The sequence below is a fragment of the Erythrolamprus reginae genome, chromosome 11 (assembly GCF_031021105.1).
Source record: "Erythrolamprus reginae isolate rEryReg1 chromosome 11, rEryReg1.hap1, whole genome shotgun sequence".
NCBI classification, from domain to species: domain Eukaryota; kingdom Metazoa; phylum Chordata; class Lepidosauria; order Squamata; family Dipsadidae; genus Erythrolamprus; species Erythrolamprus reginae.
In genome coordinates, this window is record NC_091960.1 from 9,629,952 (window position 1) to 9,656,541 (window position 26,590).

The following is a 26,590-nucleotide window of genomic DNA, read 5'->3' on the forward strand; positions in this document are numbered from 1 at the left end:
AAGGAGTTTGCGAAAGGCAAGGAGGGTGGGGGCAATCCTTATCTCAGGGGGGAGCTGGTTCCAGAGGGTCGGAGCCGCCACAGAGAAGGCTCTTCCCCTGGGTCCCGTCAGACGACATTGTTTATCTTTTTTACAGTTTCCCGATTCCTGTTATTTGTTCTCATGAAGGGATAGAAAAAAGGAATTTTAACCTAAGCCACATTGGAAGGTCAGCTGGGAGTCAATGCAATCTCAGGTCATAAAAAATTATAAAGTTATTAATGACCCCAGTGGTCATCTATTTATTTGTTTATTTTGTCAAGCATCTACAGAAAAAGTATAAACACAATAGTGTAATGTATATGTATATAAATATTATATCTTTGTGTACCACCAATACGTACGTGACAAAACAAATAAATAAAAATTAGTCAATAAGTCAATAAGCCAATAAGTCAATAAATAAAGCAGGTCAACAGAGCAGATCTGGGAATTACAATCCCTGAAGACACAATATTATCCTCCTCTTCCTCTTTTTTAAGAAGAGTTTTCCAGTGAAGCAGGATTCACGGTCCGATGGTCCAACTTCCTTCATCCCCTGCCCAACTTCCAGTCACATGATTGTATTTGGGGCCCTCAACTATCAGATCATTTTTACAGCTGTTTGCAGTGTCTTGGGGTCACATGATTGCGATTTACGGAGTTTCTTTTTGTCAGAAACTGGTCTTTGCTTCCAGCTGACTTCCAGTTTTTGGCAAAGATTGGCCCATGGTGAACAGTGGGTTTGCTTAATGATCACTGCAAAACAAGACCAAACAATTTATTTTATTTATTTGTTTGTTTTGTCAGGTACATATTGGAGCTATGTAAAGATACAATAATATTCATATACAGTGATACCTCGTCTTACAAACCCCTCATCATACAAACTTTTCAACATACAAACCTGGAGTTTAAGATTTTTTTGCCTCTTCTTCCAAACTATTTTCACCTTACAAACCCAAGCTGCAGCCACTGGGATGCCCTGCCTCCGGACTTCTGTTGCCAGTGAAGCGCCTGTTTTGCGCTGCTGGGATTCTCCTGAGGCTCCCCTCCATGGGAAACACCACCTCCGGACTTCCGTGTTTTTGCGATGCTGCAGGGGAATCCCAGCAGCGCAAAAATGGGTGCTTCGCTGGCAACGGAAACCCGGAGCTGGGGTTTCCCAGAGAGGGGAGCCTCAGCAAAATGGCAGCATCACAAAAACATGGAAGTCCGGAGGTGGGTTTTCAGATGGTTACATCATTGCGAAACTGGTTCTGTTGTTTAAGGAAGTTTGTAAATGATATGATTAGTTATATTTACAACATAGAATGTATGCATCATATATATATATAGATTGTATATTAAGTGACAGTTAGTTAATAATAGGTATTACACCGTTATGATAGACCCAAAGACTAGAAAAAAGAAAGGGAGGAAAGTGAAAAAGTCAAGGAAGGATATAAAAGAGGAAAAAACAGATATGGAAAGAAAGAAGGGAAAAAAGAAGGAAGGATAAAAAGAGTCTGCACATTTGCAGACATTTGTAGGAAGTAATAAGTAATAATAATAAGATGAAGTAGTAGGTGTATATGCTACAGAGAGCAATGTAAAAAGTTAATATAAAAATAAATTTGATTAGGAGTAGTTAAAGAGGTAGAAAAAAATTATATGTTTGGTGACAGGGTTGTTTTTCTTTTGCCCACTAATTGGGGGGCAATAAATCCAGCCAGTGTGAAAAAGATTTAGCAGTCAGCAAGATGGTGGAGGGAAACACTGAAGCCAGAAATAAACGGGTGTCCAGATCCTGTCCATGATTTCAGTTGTGAAGTGGTAGGCCTGTTTGGTAGGAGGAGCTTCTCCAATTACCCTCACTGGGGGGGTGTGAGCTACTGAAGTTACATCACCTGCAGCTGGGTATTTAACCCTCCTTTGCCAGTCCTGCCCCTCTTGGTCCAGATCCGTTTCTATTTGTTCATTGCCACATTTGCACACACCCGACAAAACTTATCCTACAACAATAAGGGGCAGTTATTTCCGAGGGCAGGGCAATTCTGCCATAAAATAACCACCTATTTGAAGCAAGAGGAAAGAAGTTTCTGTCCACGAGAGAAGGTTGCTACGGAAGGAAGAAGGAGTGTGGATTGAAAGTGCAAACAAGGCAAAAGGAAAAGATCAGGAGGACTTGGAGAAACATCTGAAAAGTGGAGGAAGAATCTGCTGAGAAGAGAGCAAAGGAGGAGAAAGAGAGAAGACCAGGCTGCAAGATGAGCAATCCAGAGAACGAGCAGACATCTCCAATGAATGTCTCTTTTCATCCTGCACAACAGCCTGATCCAACGAAATCCGCTGTTAATCCACCACCTGCAATGTATGGGGCATCTCCCTCTGTGCCATACCAGTATCAACCTTATGCTGGACCTCCTGGTGTCATATTTATGCAGCCTGAACAGGCCAACCTCATGACCAATGTCCAACCGGTCAATGAACGAGATTATTTGTTCTACTCCATCTTCACCATCGTTTGCTGTTGCCTCCCCTTGGGCTTTCTTGCTTTGATTTACTCTATAAAGGTGAGTTTTCATGAGAGAGGAGGGAGAGATGGAGGGAGGGTGGAGAGAGAGAAGGGGAAAGAACCATGACTATCTATGCTTAGATAGTTGTGAATGTGGCCAATGCTAGGTTAATCTTGGTAAGAGATAGCAGCCAGCATTTGTTGCAGTGAACTATGAAGCTGGGATGGGACTGTAGAAGAAGAAGGAGTAAAAACAGTGAGAGCAAGAGGGGAGAGAGGATGGAAATGTCATGTATCCAGAGATCAAATACAGTTCCAAGAGGAAAAGGTAGCTTTGCAGGGATAAGAACTCTTTTCAACGAGCTATCTTGAAAGGATTGTTCAGGTACTGTTAAATGCAATTATTTATTGCGAGCAGACACGTGAATGGATAGAGCTCTCTCCTTCTGCCTTTACACTTGCCATCTTTATTTTAAAAATCATGTTCTCCTGCATGTTTTGACATTTATCTCCTCCTGGCTTTCCCATGTGCCCAGAGTCAACTAATTATATGGTTATTTTATGTTATTGATTTAATTTCATCAAACATATATTAGATAAGAGTGCAGTACTGCAGGCCACTAAAGTGTCCTAATATACCCTTTTATTTCTATCCATTTATGTATTCATAATCATGTTTATATTTATTTATGGATTGATTGATTCATTGATTGATTGATTATCTATCTTTTATATACCTCTCCCCTCCACTGCATGCACTTGCGCTGCCGCCACTCGCACCGGCTCCTCCCCACCGCATGCACTGCTGCTGTTCGCCCCGAGAGCAAGAGACAAGCGGGGCAAACAGAGGCGAATGGCGACAAGCGGGCGGTGGGGGGGGCAAACAGTAGCAGGCAGTGGCGAGTAGGCACTTACCTCTTCGCAAAATTCCGGACTCTTTTCACTTCTGCGCATGCGCAGAAGCTGAATCCCACGCAGGGGGGGATTGGGGGTGGGCTCCCGGCCCGTTCTGGTGAAGGCAAGAACAGTAGCCCGCCACTGAGTGTAGGATTCTTCTTGTGAAAGATCTCTGGAATCATTTGATTCTATTAATGTCTGTAATGCAGTGCAGGTTCCAGATAGATGAGCTGTATTCAAGAATTGGTCTAGCAAAAGTTTTGCATGCCCTAGTTGGCAGTTCAATATTACCAGAGAAGAAGCTACGCAAGATTAGGTGAAAGACTGTTAATGCTTTTTTTGCCATGAGTGAGGGTCGTCTATGAGGTCGTATCCAACCGCCTTGTATTTTGTATTCAGAAATTTTTTGCCAATGTATAAAACAGTATTTTTGTTGGTTGAGATTTGGAGTTGCCAATTGTTTGACCTTTCTGACACATATTCAAGATCTCTTTATAAAGCAGCAGCATTGTTGGTGGTGTTGAATAGTTTTACATCGCTTATAATATGATCTCAAAGGTCATTTATGTAAAGGGTATGAAGAGTGTGGGTCTTAAACGCTACTTTGAGGGACTCCACTACTAACAGGTGCAAGGTTAGGGCGCTCCCTATTTTGACTACTTCTTGCCTGCTTGATAGGAACATTACCACTGCCGCAAGACTAGCTTTTGCCCAATCACGGAAAAAGGAAGAAACCCCACAAGAAGAATTAGTATTAGAAAAAATTATACAATGCGCAGAAATGACTAAATTGACTCTAGAAATAAAAGGTAATGAGGAAACGAAATTTTATGATTGCTGGAATTTATTCTATTATTGGCTTGAAAATAGGAATAAAACTTGCTGAGTATGTTGTAATTGACTATGTAAATAATAATTACACCTGGTGAAAGATTATTAGAATATATAAGATAAAGTTATGAATTATTAATTAAGACTAACATTTGTTTCCCATGCTACATATAATAAAATTAACTGCCTTGGAAATGGCCCTGGGTAAATAAGGAGCTGCAGAGGCAAATAAGGAGCTGTGATGTTCCTTCAAATACACCAGGGTGATTTGACACAAAAATATGTAACCTTTCCCTGGTGCAGAGCTGAAGGGATTGGGTACTGTAGCCTACAGGATAATTCTCTGCCTTGCAAGGCAAAGGTTGTAGGTTCAAGTCCCAGTGGTTATGGCTAGCTGATGAGGCCAAAATAAGGCTGAAATAGATCTATCCTAGTCTCCCTTAATTTTCAAATTCAGCAAAGAAACATGTGACACATACAGATAGAATTGTCGGCTATCAATAAAATTAACTGCCTTGGAAATGGCCCTGGGTTGGGCCAAGAGGCAAATAAGGAGTTGTGATGTTCCTTCAAATACACCACGGTGTTTCGACACAAAATTTGTAACCTTTCCCTGGTTCAGAGCTGAAGGGATTGGGTACTGTAGCCTACAGGATAATTCTCTGCCTTACAAGGCAAAGGTTGCAGGTTCAAGTCCCAGTGGGTATGGCTAGCTGATGAGGCCAAATTAAGGCCGAAATAGATCTATCCTAGTCTCCCTTAATTTTCAAATTCAGCAAAAAAACATCACACACACACACACACACACACACACACACACACACACACATATATATATATATATATATATATATATATATATATATATATTCGTAGATTTTCACGGGTATATGTATGTAGATTGTTCTGAGTTCGGTTTTGCCCCGTGTAATATTTTGAATGTCTATGCGACGTTTCGGTGAAATCACATTCACCATCATCAGGCTGAAGTTGTAAGCTTCGTGCTGCTGTAAATATAGTCCGGTGCTATGACTTTGAATTATGACCGGAAACTGATCGGCAACTAATGCAGACTCCGGAGTGTTGGTGTAACATGGGCATGCCTTGGGAAGCCCATGATTGCTCTCGCAGCTGCATTCTGCATGATCTGAAGTTTCCGAACACTTTTCAAAGGTAGCCCCATGTAGAGAGTATTACAATAGTCGAACCTCGAGTTGATGAGGGCATGAGTGACCGTGAGCAGTCTTGCTGTACAACCGCCCATATTTTATTAGGTGTATATTTTATTAAGTGTATTTCAATTGATGTATTGTTTTGTTTTTTTGTTTTTGTTTTTGTGAGTATGATTATTGTCTTGGTATTGTTTTATGTATTTGTATCTGTAAATAAAATTTAATTAATTTTTTTTAAAAAAAAAAAAGTTAAAAAAAGGAACGCAGCTCTCCACTTAAGCAGGGAACCAGAAATGCCATAAAATTTTACTTTTAAAAGTAGTTTATTGTGTACTGCTGAATCAAAGATAACAATAATTTTCCTTTTACCTCTTTCCTCCCAACTCAGACTCAACGGGCCAATCAAAAGAGAGACATCAAATCTGCTAAGAAATATTCCAAACAGGCTCTTGCCTTTGATCACATAGCACTTGCACTGGGAATTACATGGATTGTTCTGGTCATAGCTTACAATGTCATTATCCACACGAAAAAAAAGGACTAAATCTTGGAAAAACAAACCAAATACATGGATTACCGCAATTAATGCATCAAATTCAAGACCCACAATCCATCCTACATCTTCCAGCCTACCATACCTCAACAACAAATCAACATCCCAAGTACCACCAACCAAGAATAGGAAAGCGCTCCCCTTACTTCCTCGATCAAATCCAAAACTAATCTCGAATACAAAACCATTTCAAATGCAAACTAATGAATGCAAGAAGCATAGTTAACAAGATGTCAGAATTACTACTACTGGACACTGAAACCTTCGACATTATTTGAAACATGGCTAAATGCATCCTATCCAGACTCCATCATCAAATCAAGAAACTATCTTGTCTTCCGGTCCGACCGTGAATCCCGCAGAGGAGGTGGAGTAGCTATATTCTACAAAAAGTCACTAAACCTAAAAAAAACATCCAAGTTGCACATGATCTTACCCTCCCTGAAACCATTGTCTGTGATCTATCACTAAATGCCACACTTCACTTCCTGCTTTGTTACAGAGCCCCTAACTGTGACATCACCACCCAGGGGAAGAGCCTTCTCTGTGGCGGCCCCGACTCTCTGGAACCAACTCCCCCCAGAGATTAGAACTGCCCCCACCCTCCTTGCCTTTCGTAAACTCCTCAAAACCCACCTTTGCTGTCAGGCATGGGGAAACTGAGATATCTCCCCTGGGCCTATACAATTTATGTATGGTATGTTTGTACGTATGTCTGCTTAAATGGGGTTTTTAAAATATTTTAAATTGTAAATTGTTAGATTTGTTATGAACTGTGTTATTTTGTTGTGAGCCGCCCCGAGTCTACGGAGAGGGGCGGCATTCAAATCAAATCAAATCAAATCAAATCAAATCTAAATAAATAAATACATAAATACATAAATACATAAATAAATACAAATTAATGTGGGCAGCCTCCTTCCCATGCTCCCTTATCTTCCTTGGCGACCTCAACCTACCCCACATTAATTGGACCCTAAACAAATCCACTACAGAACCCATACTACCCTATACAATGCTATCACCAATCTGGGACTCGACCAACTAGTAACAAACAATACTAGACTCAGCTGCCTAGACCTTGTATTCTGCAACAGCAAATAAAAGAACCTTTTTCCAACAGTGACTACACTGTTTTTAAGGAATGGGTTAATTGAATGACTCTGCCCTTCTCATTTAACACTCTTATCTTCCATTATTGCCATGCCTTTTCAGTCTCAGCTAATCATTAAAAACAATAAGGAAACATAAAAGCTTTTTCAATCAGGACAAATAACACAGCTAGCAACCACTACAGCTAAGCAACTTACCGCCCCCTGGCTTCTTCATAAACATACTAAAACTAGTGCTTATTTTGAATACAAAACATAGAATCATAGGCCTGAATGAGACCTTGGAGCTTCTAGTCCATCACTTTCCTCGACGGTTGCCATCCCAGAATATCTTCCCAGGATATCTTTTTTACAGTTTCCCGGTTTCTGTTATTTGTTCTCATGAAGGGATAGAAAAGAGGAATTTTAACCTAAGCCACATTGGAAGGTCAGCTGGGAGTCAATGCAATCTCAGGTCATAAAAAATTATAAAGTTATTAATGACCCCAGTGGTCATCTATTTATTTGTTTATTTTGTCAAGCATCTATAAGATTACAGAAAAAGTGTAAACACAATAGTGTAATGTATTATATCTTTGTATACCACCAATATGTATGTGACAAAACAAATAAATAAAAATAAATAAATAAGTCAATAAGTCAATAAGTCAATAAATAAAGCAGGTCAACAGAGCAGATCTGGAAATTATAATCCATGAAGACACAATATTATCTGAAATGACTTATGTTCTTATTTTGTCAAGCGTCTATAAGATAACAGAAAAAGTATAAACACAATTGTGAATATATGAAATGTATAAAGATGGTTATGAATACATGAGATGGTTACATGGAGACATCAGGACAGAGACGGTAGGCACATTGGTGTGCTTATGCACTATTTATCTAGTTCTACCCCATGTTCCTCACGGCAACATTTTTGACAGATGAACATCCAGCCTCCGTTGGGAAATCCCTGGCAAAGGAGGGACTGGGAATTAAGTAAGCAATTCAATTCAGTTCAATTCAATTTATTAGATTTGTATGCTGCCCCTCTCCGAAGACTCGAGGCGGCTAACAACAGTAATAAAAAACAATATTATAGCAAAACAAATCTAATATTAAAAAGAAGCATATAAAATGCTATCATGTTTAAAAACCAAACAACACATACATACCAAACATAAAATATAAAAAGCCTGGGGGAAAGGTGTCTCAACTCCCCCAAGCAGTTTGTTCCACTGACTAAAGTTCATAATAGCATTTAGACCTATACACCATAGTGTTTTTACAGCCCTCTCTAAGTGGTTGACAGAATCAGCCTATCACCCCCCAAAATGTGGGTCCTCATTTTATCCACTTTGAAAAGATGGAAAGTTGAGTCAACCTTGAGCCGGTGGTGAGATTTGAACTGCTGAACTACAGCTAGTTCATAAATTTCCTACGTTCTTCCAGATGACTAATATAAACATCCTAAAATTTTGCAATTTTAGCTGAGTGGTTCTGGTTCTTTTCCCAACAAATCCATTTCCTCCTCTTCCTCTATTTTAAGAAATTGAAAAACTCTTCTGAGATGAGCTGAGTGCAGCAGGATTCACGGTCCGATGGTCCAACTTCCATCCTCCCCGCCCTCCCCCTCCAGTCACATGGTTGTATTTGGGGCCCTCAACTATCAGCCCACGTTTACAGCTGTTTGCAGTGTCTTGGGGTCACATGATTGCGATTTACGGAGTTTCTTTTTGTCAGAAACTGGTCTTTGCTTCCAGCTGACTTCCAGTTTATGGCAAAAATTGGCCCATGGTGAACAGTGGATTTGCTTAATGCCCACTGCAAAACAAGACCAAACAATTTATTTTATTTATTTGTTTGTTTTGTCAAGTACATATTGGAGCTATGTAAAGATACAATAATATTCATATACAGTGATACCTCGTCTTACAAACCCCTCATCGTACAAACTTTTCGAGATACAAACCCGGGGTTTAAGATTTTTTTGCCTCTTCTTACAAACTATTTTCACCTTACAAACCCAAGCTGCCGCCACTGGGATGCCCCGCCTCCGGACTTCTGTTTCCAGAGAAGTGCCCGTTTTTGTGCTGCTGGGATTCCCCTGAGGCTCCCCTCCATGGGAAACACCACCTCCGGACTTCCGTGTTTTTGCGATGCTGCAGGGAAATCCCAGCAGCGCAAAAACGGGTGCTTCGCTGGCAACGGAAATCCAGAGGTGGGGTTTCCCAGTGAGGGGAGCCTCAGCGAAATCGCAGCATCGCAAAAACATGGAAGTCCGTAGGCGGGGTTTCGAGGACTTCTGTGTTTTTGCGATGCTGCAATTTCACTGAGGCTCCCCTCGCTGGGAAACCCCACCTCCGGACTTCCGTTGCCAGTGAATCACCCATTTTTGCGCTGCTGGGATTCCCCCGCAGCATCACAAAAACATGGAAGTCCAGAGGTGGGGTTTCCCATGGAGGGGAGCCTCAGGGGAATCCCAGCAGCGCAAAAACGGGTGCTTCAGCTGGCAAAAGGGGTGAGATTTGGGCTTGCACACATTAATCGCTTTTCCATTGATTCCTATGGGAAACATTGTTCTGTTTTACAAACTTTTCACCTTACAAACCTCGTCCCACAACCAATTAAGTTTGTAAGATGAGGTATCACTGTACATGATAATAGTAATAAGAAAACTAAAGAGGAACATTAGATATATTAATATTCATATGCATGGTAATAGTAGAAAAAAAATAAAAGAAACATTAGGATAGGGGACAGAAGGTACGCTGGTGTACTTATGCATGCCCCTTACTGACCTCTTAGGAATCGGGAGAGGTCAACAGTGGATAGTCTAAGGGTAAAGTTTTGGGGGTTAGGAGATTTATTTATTGGATTTGTATGCTGCCCCTCTCCGCAGACTCAGAGATGATACTACAACGCCTGGTAGTGAGTTTCATGCATCAACTACTTGGTTACTAAAATCGTATTTCCTGCAGTCGACTTTGGAAAGCACCTGAAAGCTTCCTTTACAACAATCACAGGGACTACCTGTTATTTGTAGGCTGGCCTCCCTTGTAAGACAATTGTAGGAGGCTTATACCCGTTACTTAGAGGGAACTTGGTGCAATGACATCCTTATATGTTTGGTGACAGGGTTGTTTTTCTTTTTCCCACTAAGTGGGAGGCAATAAATCTAGCCAGTGTGGGAAAGATTTAGAAGGTGGAAGGAAACCAGTAATAGATGGAGGGGATGTCCAGGTTCTGTTCCTATTTACAGTTGTGTAGTAGGCCTGTTTAGTAGGAGGAGTTTCTCTAATTTACCCTAACTGAGGAGGGGGGGAAAAACTGAGTAACTAAATTTACATAATCTGCAGCTAGAGAAATACCCACTCAGTCCAGAGCCATCCCTGCTTCTTCATTGCCACATTTCCCCACACCAGAGAAAGTTTATCCTACCACAATAAGGAGCTTTTTGAGGGCAAGACGATACTAAGATAAAGTAACCACCTGTCGGAAGTAAATCTTCAGGTGACAGAAGTTTCTCCCTATCAGAGAAGGTCGCTAGAGAAGCAGGAAGAGTGTGGGTTGAAAGTACAGCTAAGGCGAAAGAAAAAGATCAGCAGGACTTGGGGGAGCATCTGAAAAGAAGACGAAGAAGAAGATTTTGCTGAGAAAGGAGAAGAGACATTGTAGAACTTCAAGGAAGGAGAGGAGAGGAGATCAAAGGAGGCCAGGCTGCAAGATGAGCGATACAGAGAATGAGAAGACATCTCTATTGAATGAATCCTTTCGTCCTGGACAACAGCATGATCGAATGAAATCAGCTATTAATCCACCACCTCCAATGTATGAGGCATCTCCCTCTATGCCATACCAGTATCAAGCTTATGTTGGACCTCCCGGTGCCGTACCTATACAGCCTCAACAGACCAACTACATCACAAATGTCCAATCGGTCAATGAACCAGATTATATGGGCTACTCCATCTTCACCCTCCTTTGCTGCTGCTTTCCCTTGGGCATAGCTGGTGTGATTTACTCTATAAAGGTGAGTTTCCATGAGAAGGGGGGAGAGGGAGAGTGGGACAGAGAGAAGGTGAGAGGGAAGGAAAGAAGGAAAGAAAGGGAGAGAGCTGAGAGAAAGAGAAAGAGAGAGGGGGAGGGAGGGAGGGAGAATTCTGGACTGGGCTCTTAGGAAAAATGTTGCACAGACATTTTAATGTTTATCTTTCTCCTTCAGTAAAGGAATCTCAGCAAGTGTTGTAAACTAGAGCCAAAATATAGCCTGATGTTTATTTTGAATGGGTGATATGAATTTACTGGTAGCCTTCTGAGAGAGAGAGAGAGAGAAAGAAAGAAAGAACCATGCCTAACTTTGCTTTTAGATGGTTATGAGTGTGGCCAATGGCAGGTTAATCTTGATAAGAAGTAAAAACCACTACTTGTTAAGGTGAACTTTAAAGCAGGGACATAACTGTAGAAGAAGAGGGAGTAAAAAGGAAAAAAGTAAGAAATAATTATTATTAATAATAATAATAACAAAACAACAACAACAATAATAATAATCGCTTTAGTGGGATCAGCAAACATAATTTGCTGCTACATCACGCAGTCCTAGGTGCTTGGGAAGCGCCCGACTGGTGATGAAATACGAAATCCAGCATAGTGATCTCGTTTGCTGTGTTGTATTGACATAATAATTTATTAGATTTATATGCCGCCCCTCTCCAAAGACTCGGAGCGGCTCTCAACATCAATATAAAATACAAATCCAATGATTAAAAAGCAAAACAGTTAAAAACCCTTGGTTTAAAAACAATCATACAACCCAAACAAACCATACATAAAAGGGGTTGGGAACACCGTTCCCTGTAAGCTGTGCCCGTGAGCAGGCGCGCACCCCCCAAAAACCCCGCCCGTGCCCTTTTCCACGGGCATGTGCTCCCCATCCCCCTGCCAGCCCGTGGGGGGGTGGGGAGGCGCCGGCAGTAAAAGGAACGGGAGCCGCAGCCGCCCCTGCCTCCCCACCATGCCTCCGGCCCCCTCGCGCCTCTGGCCTCTCGGCCCTGCCCCCCGCCCACCCGATCCGCCCCCTCTCCTCCTCCGCCACCTCCTGCGCTCCCAGCCAGGGGGCTGCGAGAGAGGGTTTTCTCCGCGCGTTTCAGGAATGCCCGCCCCACCCCTCTCGCAGCCCCTTCGCTGGGAGCCCTTTCCTCCCGAGCTTTCAGCAAGGGGGCTGCAGTAGAGGCAGGGCAGGCGTTCCCGAAGGGCAGGGTGATCAGCTGTGAGGCGGAGCTCCGGAACTGAGGCACCGATGCTGGGAGAAAGCGTTCTGGAGCTCTGCCTCACAGCTGATCACCCTGCCGCCGCCCAAATGCCACTGCTAAGAGAGAGAGCTGGCTGGCTGGCTGGCTGGCTGGCTGGCTGGCTGGCTGGCTGGCTGGCTGGCTGGCTGGCTGGCTACAAGATGACAAGAAAATAATACAGTGACAATGATCCAAGTAACCAAAATTTAAGCACCGAGGGAATCATGGGCCACCATCTGTTTCAAATATGAGCCAAAAATTGTAAAATGCAAGCCAGGCCAGGACCCCACTGTACTTAAGACAAGATATGCTATAGGAAAAGGGATGTGAAACTCAATTTCATTGAGGACCTCATCAAGGTTGTGTTTGATCTTGGGTGGCTGGGGGAGCATCACTAGGGTGAGCATGGCCAGCTCAATGTCACTCGTGTTGGGGGCACCTGTGGTAGTCTGGGCAGGGGTGGGGCCTGGGGGGATCCTCCTGCAGCCCTCTGCCAGTCACTGTTTCCAAAGTGCCCCCACAAGTCAGATCTAAACATCACATTGGCCAAATTCGTCCTCTTGACCTTGACACTCCTGCAATAGGAACAAGGTAAACCAACCCCATTGAATTGGCTCTCAGTGCTTGTTTGCAACCAGTGAGCAATAAAGAACAGGTGTGTCACTCCTCTTTAATCTTGATACTAACTGGGCTATTGAATTTTGCATCAAAGGCGCAAAGTCCAAGTCCTTTCGAAGAGTAGCCCCTTTGAGTTGTAACAGCAGAACCACATGTAGGTAAAAACTAATAATAATAATAATAATAATAATAATCATGCAGTCAGTTTCTTCTAAAAAACATCTGACAATCAGAGGTGCTGTTTTAGCCTACAATTATTATTATTATTATTTATTAGATTTGTATGCCGCCCTTCTCCAAAGACTCGGGGCGGCTCACAGGTTACAAAAGCAACACAACAACAAATCTAATTAATTAAAAATTAATTATTTCCTTCTTCTCTCCTTCTGCTTTCACGCTTGCCATCTTTATTTTAAAAAATTGTGTTCTCATGCATGTTTTAAACATTCTTCCAGCTGCTGTGGCCTAGGGGTGGAGCTCTTGGCTCACAATCAGAAGGTTGTACGTTCAATCCTAAGAAGAGGCAGATGTAGGATCTCCTGCTTGGTTAGGGGGTTGGACTAGATGACCTGCAAGGTCCCTTCTAACTCTGTTAATCTGTTGTCCCTTGCTCTCCCACATGCCCAGAGTCAACTAATTATATGGGTATCAATAATCTTTTTCTTACCTCTTTCCTCTTCTCACCCTCAGACTCAAGATGCCAATCAACGGGGAGACGTCATATCTGCCAAGAGATATTCCAGACTGGCACAGATCTTGGATCACACAGCATTTGGATTTGGGGTCTCATTGATCATTCTGACTATTATTCTGTTCGCTGTTACATACACCATGGCTCAGACCACAATTCCAAAAGTTCATCCAAGAGGCTTTGGAAATTACAATCCCTGAAGACATGACATTATCTTAAATTATTTCTGTTCTTACCCTGTTTCCCCCAAAATAAGACAGTGTCTTATATTAATTTTTGCTCCCAAAGAGGTGCTACGTCTTTTTTTTTTGATAATTTTTTTTATTAATTTTTAACAAATTTATATTACACACAACATAAAACAGTGCATAGTGAAATGTGCCCACCACCCACACACACACACATTCCCCATCACCAAATCGGGGGTGTTTCTTGTATAGTCCACTTGACCCAAGAGCAATATATCTATTTACATATTATAGAGTGATTCCAATTTATTTCTTGTAGCTTGGTCTTGGATTCTGCTCGTCATATATCGTCTCACCTTGTCCCACCGTCCCATCAGCTGTCCCAACTCAGTTTCATTATCGAATTTATCCTTTTATCCATAATTTCAAATTGAATATGGTCCACCATGTACCTATACCAATTTTGCATTGTCCATTTTGTCGCATCCTTCCAACCCAAAACTATTACTGCCTGAGCGCTTTCTATTGCTGCTTTTTTTATTTCTCTAAATTCTCCCATCGCATTGCTTTTTACTAGTACTGCCATTTCCTTAGTGATTGTCCATTGTATATTTAGCATTCTATTGAAATCCTCTTTCACTTTTTGCCAAAATTCCTGCTACGTCTTATTTTCAGGGGATGTCTTATACTTTTTTCCAATAAAGAAGAGTTCACATTTATTGCTGAACAAAAAAAAAAGAACATTTATTATATACTGTACAGTAGTTGTCATCACAAACCAGCATAACCAGACAAACTGTGAATCCTATCAAGAATTTCTTACTACTGCGGTATCATTATTTCCATGTACAACAATTATACTTTCTTCAAATTTATGTTATATATGTTCTGTTCGGGAATGCTGCGAAATGAAACCATCCCCTATGTCTTACTTTCAGGAGATGCCTTATATTAGGCAATTCTACGAAACCTCTCCTATGTCTTACTTTCGGGAGTGACTTATTTTCAGGGAAACAGGGTAATACACGGAAGGGAAGTCAGAAATCTAAATACAGTGATACCTTGTCTTACAAACTTAATTGGTTCCGGGACGAGGTTCTTAAGGTGAAAAGTTTGTAAGACGAAACAATGTTTCCCATAGGAATCAATGGAAAAGCGATTAATGCGTGCAAGCCCAAAATTCACCCCTTTTGCCAGCCTAAGCGCCTGTTTTTGTGCTGCTGGAATTCCCCTGAGGCTCTCCTCCATGGGAAACCCCACCTCCAGACTTCCGTGTTTGTGCGATGCTGCGATTTCACTGAGGCTCCCCTCGCTGGGAAACCCCACCTCCGGACTTCCATTGCCAGCGAAGCATCCATTTTTGCGCTGCTGTGATTCCCCTGCTGTGATTCCCCTGCAGCATCACAAAAACACGGAAGTCCGGAGGTGGGGTTTCCCATGGAGGGGAGCCTTAGGGAAATCCCAGCAGCACAAAAACGGGTGCTTCGCTGGCAACGGAAGTCCAGAGGCGGGGCATCCCAGCTGCGGTGGTGGGTTTGTAAGGTGAAAATAGTTTGTAAGAAGAGGCAAAAAAAATCTTAAATCCCGGGTTTGTATCTCGAAAAGTTTGTATGACGAGGCGTTTGTAAGACGAGACATCACTGCAAAACTATAATTTTTGAATTAATGTAAATGTCAATCATGTAAAACCCTTACTGCAGAATTTGACCAAAGGCTGATCTTTAAGACTTCCCTTGTTGACCAGCAACAACACCTAAGAATTAACCCATAAGACACTGAAGACAACAGCAACCATTGTGGCAGAGTGTTAGAATGCAAGCAACTTCTCCCAATTGCTGGCTGCCTGCAATTTGGCAATTTGAATCTCACTAGGCTCAAGGTTGACTCAGCCTTCCATCCTTCCGAGGTCGGTAAAATGAGGACCCAGATTGTTGGGGGCAATAGGCTGACTCTGTAAACTGCTTAGAGAGGGATGTAAATCACGGTGAAGGGGTATATAAGTCTAATTTTGCAACTTTAGCTAAGTAGTTCTGGTTCTCTCCACAAAGTAGTATAAATAGAGGCCACATGGAGGTGGAGTAACTCAGGTTTATTGCATGCAAGGTTAAGAAGTAAGGCAAGAAAATCTGAGGCCTCCAGGGGGCCTCCAGGGGGGGGGGCGGGGGAGGCCATTTTCACCATCCCCAGGCATTGAAGTATAGAAACATAAAAACATAGAAGATTGACGGCAGAGAAAAGACCTCATGGTCCATCTAGTCTTGCCCTTATACTGTTTCCTGTATTTTATCTTAGGGTGGATCTATGTTTATCCCAGGCAGGTTTAAATTCAGTTACTGTGGATTTACCAACCACGCCTGCTGGAAGTTTGTTCCAAGGATCTACTACTCTTTCAGTAAAATAATACTTTCTCATGTGACTTCTAATCTTTTCCCTAACTATCCTGAAATTGTGCCCCCTTGTTCTTGTGTTCGCTTTCCTATTAAAACACTTCTCTCCTGAACCTTATTTGACCCTTTAACATATTTAAATGTTTTGATTCTGTCCCCCCTTTTCCTTCTGTCCTCCAGACTATACAGATTGAGTTCATTAAGTCTTTCCTGATACGTTTTATGCTTAAGACTTTCCACCATTTTTGTAGCCCCTCTTTGGACTGGTTCAATTTCTTCAATATCTTTTTGTAGGTGAGGTCTCCAGAACTGAACACAGTATTCCAAATATGGTCTCACCAGCGCTCTATACAGCGGGATCACAATCTCTCTCTTCCTGCTTGTTATATCTCTAGCTATGCAGCCAAGCATTCTACTTGCTTTCCCTACCACCTGACCGCGCTGTTCCCCCATTTTGAGACTGTCAGAAATAACTACCCCTGACAGTCTCAAAATGGGTGAACAGTGCAGTCAGGCGGTAGGGAAAGCAAGTATGAGTGTGGGCACTCGTGCATGTGCGATAGCACACACATCCGCGCTTTTGGCCCCCCGACGAAAAAAAGGTTCGCCCTCATTGGTCCAGACCCTGTCCATGATTTCAGTTGTGAAGCAGCAGACCTGTTTGGTAGGCGGAACTTCTCTAAATACGAACTGAATAATCAAATTATCACAGATAATCCCCACTCGGTTAAAGACCTTGGTATACTAATAACAAAAGATTTAAGTGCCAAAGCCCACTGCAACAATATAGCCAAGAAGGCTTCAAGAGTTGTAAACCTAATCCTACGTAGCTTCTGCTCTGGCAATCTCACACTACTTACCAGAGCTTACAAAACTTTTGCCAGACCCATCCTCGAATACAGCTCATCTGTTTGGAACCCATATCGCATCTCAGACATTAACACCCTTGAAAATGTCCAAAGATACTTCACCAGAAGAGCCCTTCACTCCTCCACTCGAAATAGAATACCCTATGAGATTAGACTTTCAATCCTGGGCCTAGAAAGTTTAGAACTAAGACGCCTTAAACAAGATCTAAGTATTGCCCACAAGATCATATGCTGCAACGTCCTGCCTGTCGGCGACTACTTCAGCTTCAACCACAACAACACAAGAGCACACAACAGATTTAAACTTAATATTAACCGCTCCAAACATGACTGTAAAAAATATGACTTCATTAACCGAGTTATCGATGTGTGGAACTCATTACCGGACTCCATAGTGTCATCCCCAAACCCCCAACACTTTACCCTTAGATTATCTACGGTTGACCTATCCAGATTCCTAAGAGGTCAGTAAGGGGCGAGTACAAGTGCACTAGAGTGCCTTCCATCCCCTGTCCTATTGCTCTCCTATATCTCCTATACCTTTCTTCTATTCCTATATCTCTTCTTCTATTCTTTCATTGATATGTTCTATTACTATATCTTCTTTTCTATTCTTTCATAGATATATATTTTACTATGAATATCTCCTCTATAACCTTCATCATGTATTTTACTATGTGTACATAGATATATACCCACTAAACCCCTCATTGTGTATTGGAATAAATAAGTAAGTAAGTAAGTAAGTAAGTAAGTAAGTAAGTAAGTAAGTAAGTAAGTAAGTAAGTAAGTAAGTAAGAAAGTATTAAATAAGTAAATAAGTAAGTAAATAAATAAATAAATAAATAAAATAAAAAATAAAAAATAAATAAAAAATAAATAAAAAATAAATAAAAATAAATTAATAATAATAATAAAAAAAAATAAATAAATAAATAATGAAAAATGAAAAATAAAAAAATAAAAAAATAAAAATAAATAATAAAAATAAATAAATAAATAAATAATAAATAAAAAATAAAAAATAAATAAAAGTAAATAAATAATAAATAAAAAATAAAAAATAAATAAATAAATAATAAATAAATAAATAAATTAAAAAATAAAAATAAATAAAAAATAAAAAAATAAAAAATAAAAAATAAAAAAAATAAAATAAAAAATAAATTTAAAAAAAAAAACCTTACCTTTTCTGTGGGAAAAAGAAACGAGGAACTTAATTTATATCCTCTACAGCTAATCCTTTGCCACTGGTGCCGCACCCAAGCCACATTCATCCCTGTTTATTCATTGCCACATTTCCTGCACACTAGATAAAATTTACCCTACAACAATAAGAAACTCTTATTTCGGAGGGCAGGGCAATCCTAACTTAAATAACCACCTGTTTGGAGGAAATCTCCAGATGAAAGAAATTTCTGTCCCTGAGAACAGCAAGTAAGGCTGGGGATTGAAAGTGTAAGCAAGGCAAAAGAAAAAGATCAACAGGATTTGGGGGAACATTTGAGAAGAAGAAGAATCTGCTGAGAAAGGAGTTGAGACTTTGCAGAACTTCAACGAAGGGAAGGAGAGAAGAGGAGACCAGGCTGCAAGATGACCGATCCAGAGAACGAGAAGACAGTTCCGATGAATGAATCCTTTTATCCTGGACAACAGCCTGATCCGATGAAATCAGCTATTAATCCACCGCCTCCAATGTATGAGCCATCTCCCTCTATGCCATACCAGTATCAAGCTTATGGTGGACCTCCTGGTGCTGTACCTATGCAGCCTCAACAGGCCATCTTCATCACAAATGTCCAATCGGTCAATGAACCCGATTATTTGGGCTACTCCATCTTCACCCTGATTTGCTGCTGCTTCCCCTTGGGCATAGCTGCCTTGATTTACTCTATAAGGGTGAGTTACAATGAGAGACAGCGGTGGAGGGAGAGTGGGAGAGAGAGAAGGAGAGAGGGAAGGAGAGAGGAAAAGAAAGGGAGAGAGCAAGAGAAGGAGAAAGGGAAGGAAAGAGGAAAAGAAAGGGAGAGAGCAAGAGAAGGAGAAAGGGGGAAGGAGAAAGGGAGGGAGAATTCCGGACTGGGCTCGTAAGGAAAATGTTGAACAGACATTTTAATGTTTATGCTTCTCCTTCAATAAGGGAATCTCAGCAAATGCTGTAAACTATAGCCAAAATATAGCCTGATATTCATTTGGAAAGGATGATATGAATTTACTGGTAGCCTTCTGACAGAGATAGATGATAGATAGATAGATAGATGGATAGATAGATAGATAGATAGATAGATAGATAGATAGATAGATAGATAGATAGATAGATAGATAGATAGATAGATAGATAGATAGATAGAGATAGATCGGTGGGTGGGTGGGTGGGTGGGTGGGTGGGTGGGTGGATGGATGGATGGATGGAGGGGTGGAGGGGTGGAGGGATAGAGGGAGGGAGGGATGGAGGGGTGGAGGGATAGAGAGAGGGAGGGATGGATGGAGATATGGAGGGATGGAGGGGTGGAGGGGTGGAGGGGTGGAGGGATGGAGGGGTGGAGGGATGGAGGGGTGGAGGGGTGGAGGGAGGGAGGGATGAATGGAGGGATGGAGGGATGGAGGAAGGGCTGGAGGGACAGAGAGAGAGAGAGAACTATGACTAACTTTGCTTGTAGATGGTTATGAGTGTGGCCAACGGCAGGTTAACCTTGGTTACTTCTTACAGTGAACTTTAAAGCAGGGACAAGACTGTAGAAGAAGAGGGTGTAAAAAGGAAAAAACAAGAAAAAAAGGGGGTGGAATGTCGTGTACAGAGTTTGTTAACACAAGTCCTTACTCAGAGATCAGATACAGTTCAAAGAGGGAAGGGTAGCTTTGCAGAGATAAGAGCTCCTTTCAATACACTATCAGACTTCCTTAATTGAAGGTATTATTCATGTACTACCAAATATAGAATTATTTCTTGCAAACAGAAATGCCAGGAATGATTGTACTTCTCTTTTTTCAGTGCCAATGTAACTTTCAAATGTTCATGAAAGTTATGGCTGCAAATTGAAGGCTGCCTGTGATAGAATATGTTTCCTTCTAGCAAACACGTTCTTATAATGTGTTTTTTTTTTCAAGTATTTTCAATATCAAACTATCAATTAAGAGAAAAGGATGCACCTTTTGAATGTTAACTGAAATAAGTGCAAGGGCTTGAAAAAAAGCTGCTGGTTTGCCTTTTCAATATGAACTCAAGGGAGACAACCTTAAAAAGAGGTTTTTCTGACAATAGCATCATGGGGAAGAGATGTCAAAGGACACCTCTAGAGACCCAAGGAAGTATTTTCTATTCTTCCAGTAGAACTATATAGGCAGGCACTAAACAATCTAATGAGTTTCCATGGCTGATTATGGACTCAGTGTGAGCTTTCGTGGTTATCTCCAATAACTTAATTATTAGCCGCCCCAAGTCTACGGAGAGGGGCGACATACAAATCTAATAAATAAATAAATTAAATATTTTATTTGTCTTTTGCAACTTACTTACTTCCTTCCTTCCTACCTTCCTTCCTTCCTTCCTACCTTCCTACCTTCCTTCCTTACTTTCTTCCTTCCTTCCTTCTTCCTACCTTCCTTCCTTCCTACCTACCTTCCTATCTTCCTTCCTTCCTACCTTCCTACCTACTTCCTTCCTTCCTATCTTCCTTCCTTCCTACCTTCCTACCTTCCTACCTACTTCCTTCCTACCTTCCTTCCTTCCTTCCTACCTACCTACCTACCTACCTTCCTACCTTCCTATCTTCCTATCTACTTCCTTCCTTTCTTTCTTTCTTTCTTTCTTTTCTTTTTGTCTATCTGGCTGGCTGGCTGTTCAGGATAGTTTACAAGATGACAAGACAGTAACACAGTAACAATGATCCATGTAACCAAAATTTAAGCACCGAAGCAGTCCCAGGCCACCATCTGTTCCAAATATGAACCAAAAATTGTAAAATTGCAAGCCAGGCCAGGACCCAACTGCACTTAGGACAAGATATGCTATAAGAAAGGGGTTTGAAACTCAATTTCATTGAGCACTGCATCAGGGTTGTGTTTGACCTTGTGTGGCCGGGGGAGCATCACCAAGGTGAGGATGGCCAGCTCAATGTCCATCGTGTTGGGGGCACCTGTGGTAGTCCAGGGAGGGCTGGGGCCTGGGGGGATCCTCCTGCAGCCCTCTGCCAGTCACTGTTTCCAAGGTGCCCCCACAGGCCAGATCTAAGCACCACCTTGGCCAAATTTGTCCCCCTGACCTTGACACTCCTGCAATAGGAACAGGTTAAACCAACCCCATTGAATTGGCTCTCAGTGCCTGTTTGCAACCAATGAGCAATAAAGAACAGGTGTGTCCCTCCTCTTTAATCTTGATAGTAACTGGGCTATTGAATTCTGCATCAAAGGCGCAAAGTCCAAGTCCTTTCAAAGGGCAGCCCCTTAGAATATGAGCTGTAACAGCAGAACCATACGTAGTTAAAAACAAATAATAATAATAATAATAATGCAGTCAGTTTCTTCTAAGAACATCTGAGAATCAAAGGGGCTATTTTAGCCTACAATGCTGGATTTCATGCAACTGGGCCACAACATGTCTTAATTCAACAGCAGAGGGATATTGGAGGGAATGTTAGAGCAAAAAACAGGGGGGGGGGTCATCAAATCAATTAGATGAAAGATCTTAGATGAGCCCTGCAGACCAGCTCGAAGCACCCCACAGGCAGGGGTGGATTCTAACTTAACGTGCCACTAGCTCGCTTCCTCCTGCCCCATTTGGCTGTGTATTGTGGGCACACAAGCACTTCATGTGTGGGCCAAAAATTCCCTCCCAAATTATTAAAAAGCCAAAAACAAAATGGCGGCACATGCGCAGTGCAGGAAACTGTTTAGTTAAAGCTTAAAACAAACAAACAGGCTGACGCCGAATCAGTCTGTACATGAACAAGAAACAATTGGAAACTATCCCTCATGGCTGATAGCGATTGGCAATGATTTCTAACCGTTTGCCTTGGGTGTGTGGCTAAAAAACATAAAAGCATTGATGGGCTCCTCCGGGTACGGTTAGGTATGCAGTACCGGTAGAAAATGTTTGAATTTTTTTCCCTTCTGGGCTCTGGGTATGTTTTTCCTATTGCAGTAAAGGAAGTGGAATGTGTATAATTTTAGAAGAGCTGTTTGTGCGTCTGTGTGTGTGTGTACATACATATACAGTTTATATAGTAGATAATATATATTTTTGTGTGCCTGTGTGTAATATGTATGTACACATATGGCATATATACACAGAATTAAATAGTATATTTTGGATGTTCAGCAATAGTAAATAAATAGGGAAATTGTATCTCTTTGAGGCGAGAGGCCAGGCACCCTAGCCCTAACCCTTGACGTGAGTAGCCTCAAGTTGGCCACCTTTAAGCCAGTCACATGCCACCCCCTGGTCACATGATCGTCAAGCCACTCCCACCACAGGGCCAGCAAGCCATACCCACAAAGTAAGCCACGCCCACAGTGTGGTAGTAAAAAAAAATTTACAGCCCTTCACTGCATGTAAGGTTCTTTTGTAAAAGAGTCTCTTCTTTCTTCGGAGAGGGGCGGCATACAAATCTAATAAATTATTATTATTATTATTATTATTATTGTTATTATTGTTATTATTTCCTGCACTAAATCTATTTATCTGTCGTTCTTGATCTGTTTCAGTGCAATTTGCCCCGAAAAGTCTCACACCATTCAAACCCTGTGCAAATCTTCACATTCAGGCTGACGAGCTAAATCGATTGGAATCATTATCAAACACTGATTATCAAATGATTATCAAATGATTTTTAAAATAGGTTACATGGGTACAAGTGCAGCAAATGCATAAAAAGGGATTCCACTGAATTAATTTGAGACCCAGGCTGATCTTGTCCATCTGCAATTAGATCAGTGCTTGCAAAGACCCACACAGAATAAATACTATGTTTATCAATTTTTGTTTCACTCTGTGTATGATGGGTTTATCTTTATGCTTTTCTTCCTTTGCTTATTCCTTACATATTTTCTTCTCTTCTTGTTCATTACTTCCTCTTTCCTTTTGCTTTCAAGCTTGCCATCTTTATTTTTAAAATTGTGCATGTTTTAATATTATTTCAGCTGCCGTGGCCTTGAGGTGGAGCTCTTGGCTCACAAGCAGGAGGTTGTGAGTTCGATCCAAGGTAGAGGCGGATGTAGGATCTCCTGCTTGGGCAAGGGGTTGGACTAGATGACCTGAAAGGTCCCTTCCAACTCTGTTAAACTGTTGATCTCCCAAAGTCAACTAATTATATGGGTATTGTTCTGTCGAGCTCTCTGGTAGAATCCTCCCGAAAATTCACAGATACAAATTTCAGACACACACACACGTTTGAAAATTCAAAACAATGTTCTTTATAATGAAAATTCAAATAAACTAAGCACCCTTTTTGTATAGCAAAGAGCACTCTTCTCCAAACAAACTGGTAATTGGTACAAGTCCCTTATCAGTTCTGAGATACTTAGCTTGCAGCTGTGAGGCAATTCACAGTCCTTCTTCTTACAGAAAGTGAAACACACTTTCCCCTGGTTTAGTTTCAAAGCGGGGAAAAATCAGCACACAAAGGTCGAAGTCAGCAAGGCAGGAACGAAACACAACGATCAGATAATCGTCCACAATGGCCAAACCCACAGGCTGCTATTTATAGCAGCATCACTAATTACCACAGCCCCACCCAACCACAGGTGGCCTCATTTTCTTTGATAATAATCTCTCAGTTGTTGCTGCCTATGCATCATTCTTCGCATGGATGACTGTATCATTAACTCTTGTTCTGAATCCAAGGAGGAGCTAGATAATTGATCTCCTTCTGAGCTGTCTGCCACATTCTCCTCCTCCCTGTCACTCATGTCTTCTTGGTCAGAGGAGCCTTCATCAGCAGATTTCACTGGGAGCAAAACAGGCCTGCGGCATGTGGATGTCTCCCCCACATCCACAGTCCTTGGGGCAGGAGCTGGGCCAGAGCTAACCACAACAGGTGTCAATAATCTTTTTCTTACCTCCATCTTCTTCCCACCCTCAGACTCAAGAGGCCAATCAACGGGGAGACATCACGTCTGCTAAGAGATATTCCAGACTGGCCCTCACCTTTGATCACACGGCCCTTGGATTGGGGATTGCATGGATCGTCCTTGCTATTATTTTGATCATTGTTTTCAACACCATAGTATATACAACAGCGACTCAGGGCGGCTTTGGAAAGACACACTATTAACTTAAATGACTTCTGTTCTTAATACACGGAAGATAAGCCAGAAATCTAAATGAAACCATAATCATTGAATTAATGTAAATGTAAATCATGTAAAACTCTTAGGGATATTAAATATATTAAAGGGTTAAATAAGGTCCAGGAGGGAAGTGTTTTTAATAGGAAAGTGAACACAAGAACAAGGGGGCACAATCTGAGGTTAGTTGGGGGAAAGATCAAAAGCAACATGAGAAAATATTATTTTACTGAAAGAGTAGTAGATCCTTGGAACAAACTTCCAGCAGACTTGGTAGATAAATCCACAGTAACTGAATTTAAACATGCCTGGGATAAACATATATCCATCCTAAGATAAAATACAGAAAATAGTATAAGGGCAGACTAGATGGACCATGAGGTCTTTTTCTGCCGTCAGACTTCTATGTTTCTATGTTTCTAAGAGAACAAAAGACAACGAAACTAATAAACTATGGGAAAAATGGCACAAATGGATCCAAAAAAGAAATAAGATATCTCACACCAGATTATAGTTGTACTGAAATATATGACAAAGAGAATGCAATTAGAATACTTTAAAAATATTGATACTTGTATTTATATAAAATCTTTTTCTAATTGGTTCATTGCGAATATATAGACCTACCTATTCTTATACCTTTTAGATAGAAGTAAGTTTACCTTTTTCTTGTTAAAGAAGTAAAGACAAATTACAAATGTATCTAAAACAGGAGATGATCTCTAAATACATATCTTTATAATGTATTAAAAGCAATAAATAAAACTTTTTTTAAAAAAACCCTCTTAGTGCAGAACTTAACCATAGGCTGGTCTTTTAAGACTTCCCTTGTTGTCCAGCAACAACACCTAAGAACTGAACCCATAATACACTGAAGACAGCAGGAGCCATCTTGACATAGTGGTTAGAATGCAGTACTGCAGGCTACTTCTGCTGGCTGCCGATTGCCTGCAGTTTGGAAGTTTGAATCACACCAGGTGCAAGGTTAATTAAGTCTTCCGTCCTTCTGAGGTCGGTAAAATGAGGACCCAGATTGTTAGGGGCAATAGGCTGACCCTGTAAACCGCTTAAAAGGGGCTGTACAGCACAGTGAAGGGGTATATAAGAGTAAGTGCAATTGCTATTGCTATTGAAAATCTATTAATTGAGAATTCTGATTCTTATCAATCTCCAGATTGAAACCATAGCTTGGGAAAAGGTAAATGTATCAGTTTTGAGGCCACATGTGAAATATTGGCTCATTTGGGGGTGAACACTGTAGTCCTTTGGTATTGGGCAGCATAGAAGTCAAATTGAATGAATGAATGAATGAATGAATGAATGAATGAATGAATGAATGAATGAATGAATAGAAATACACATAATCAGTTCTAAATCTCATTCATATGAAATGGATGCAATACACTAGCCGTGAGCATTGAAATCCCAATTTGTTGAGAACCTACTATAAGGATATTATTCGTATTTTCTATGGGACAATCATATAGAAGACATGTTGTGAGCCGCCCCGAGTTGTTGTGAGCTGCCCTGAGTCTTCGGAGAGGGGCAGCATACAAATCTAATAAATTGAATTGAATTGAATTATCTTTCCACATAAAAGCCAGTGTTGTCAAAAATTAAGACCTGGCAGGCCTGGAATTAGGTTGATTGCAAGTATGTATGGTTTTTTTTTATATTATTGTTATTATTGATTTTTATTATTAGATTTTAACTGTTTTTATTGTTGTTGTATTCAGAGTCTGTTTGGAGTGAGCGGCATATAAATGCAACAAATAAATAAATAAATAAAATCAAAAGCGAACAATTAGGGCTTCACGTAACTCTCCATATCTTCACAATATTCAACTCCAAATAGTAAAATTTAATGTGATCATAGGAATAACTCTGTCTCACCTTTCTTTATTGTGTATGTTCACTGCTTTGAGTTATGTACAATGCAATAAGGGCAGGATAAAAAAGGTAATAAGTAAATAAATAAATATATAAAATGTTGATGCCCAAGACTCTCTCTTCCTTTTAATGAACATCAAGATAGCATCATATTGCTGGCTCATATTGAATTTAATTGACAAAAACATTTGGATTTCATGTATTCCAGCCAAACCAGGATATGCTTAGCCCTTAATTTTTCCTACCCAATTCAGACTGTTCTTTTTGGCCCACTGCTGGAACCTGTCAACATCTTCCTGAATTTTCACCC

The 26,590-nt window shown here is 41.0% G+C and overlaps 1 protein-coding gene across 1 annotated transcript; it reads left to right on the plus strand.

The window, feature by feature from the left end:
• The first annotated feature begins 18,412 nt into the window (after nucleotides 1-18,412).
• LOC139174387 (dispanin subfamily A member 2b-like) lies at nucleotides 18,413-26,382 on the plus strand. The gene is made up of 2 exons (XM_070764709.1): nucleotides 18,413-19,005; nucleotides 24,186-26,382. The coding sequence occupies exons 1-2, from the start codon at nucleotides 18,700-18,702 to the stop codon at nucleotides 24,375-24,377; spliced, it is 498 nt and encodes a 165-aa protein (XP_070620810.1). The 5' UTR covers nucleotides 18,413-18,699; the 3' UTR covers nucleotides 24,378-26,382.
• The last annotated feature ends 208 nt before the right edge of the window (nucleotides 26,383-26,590 follow it).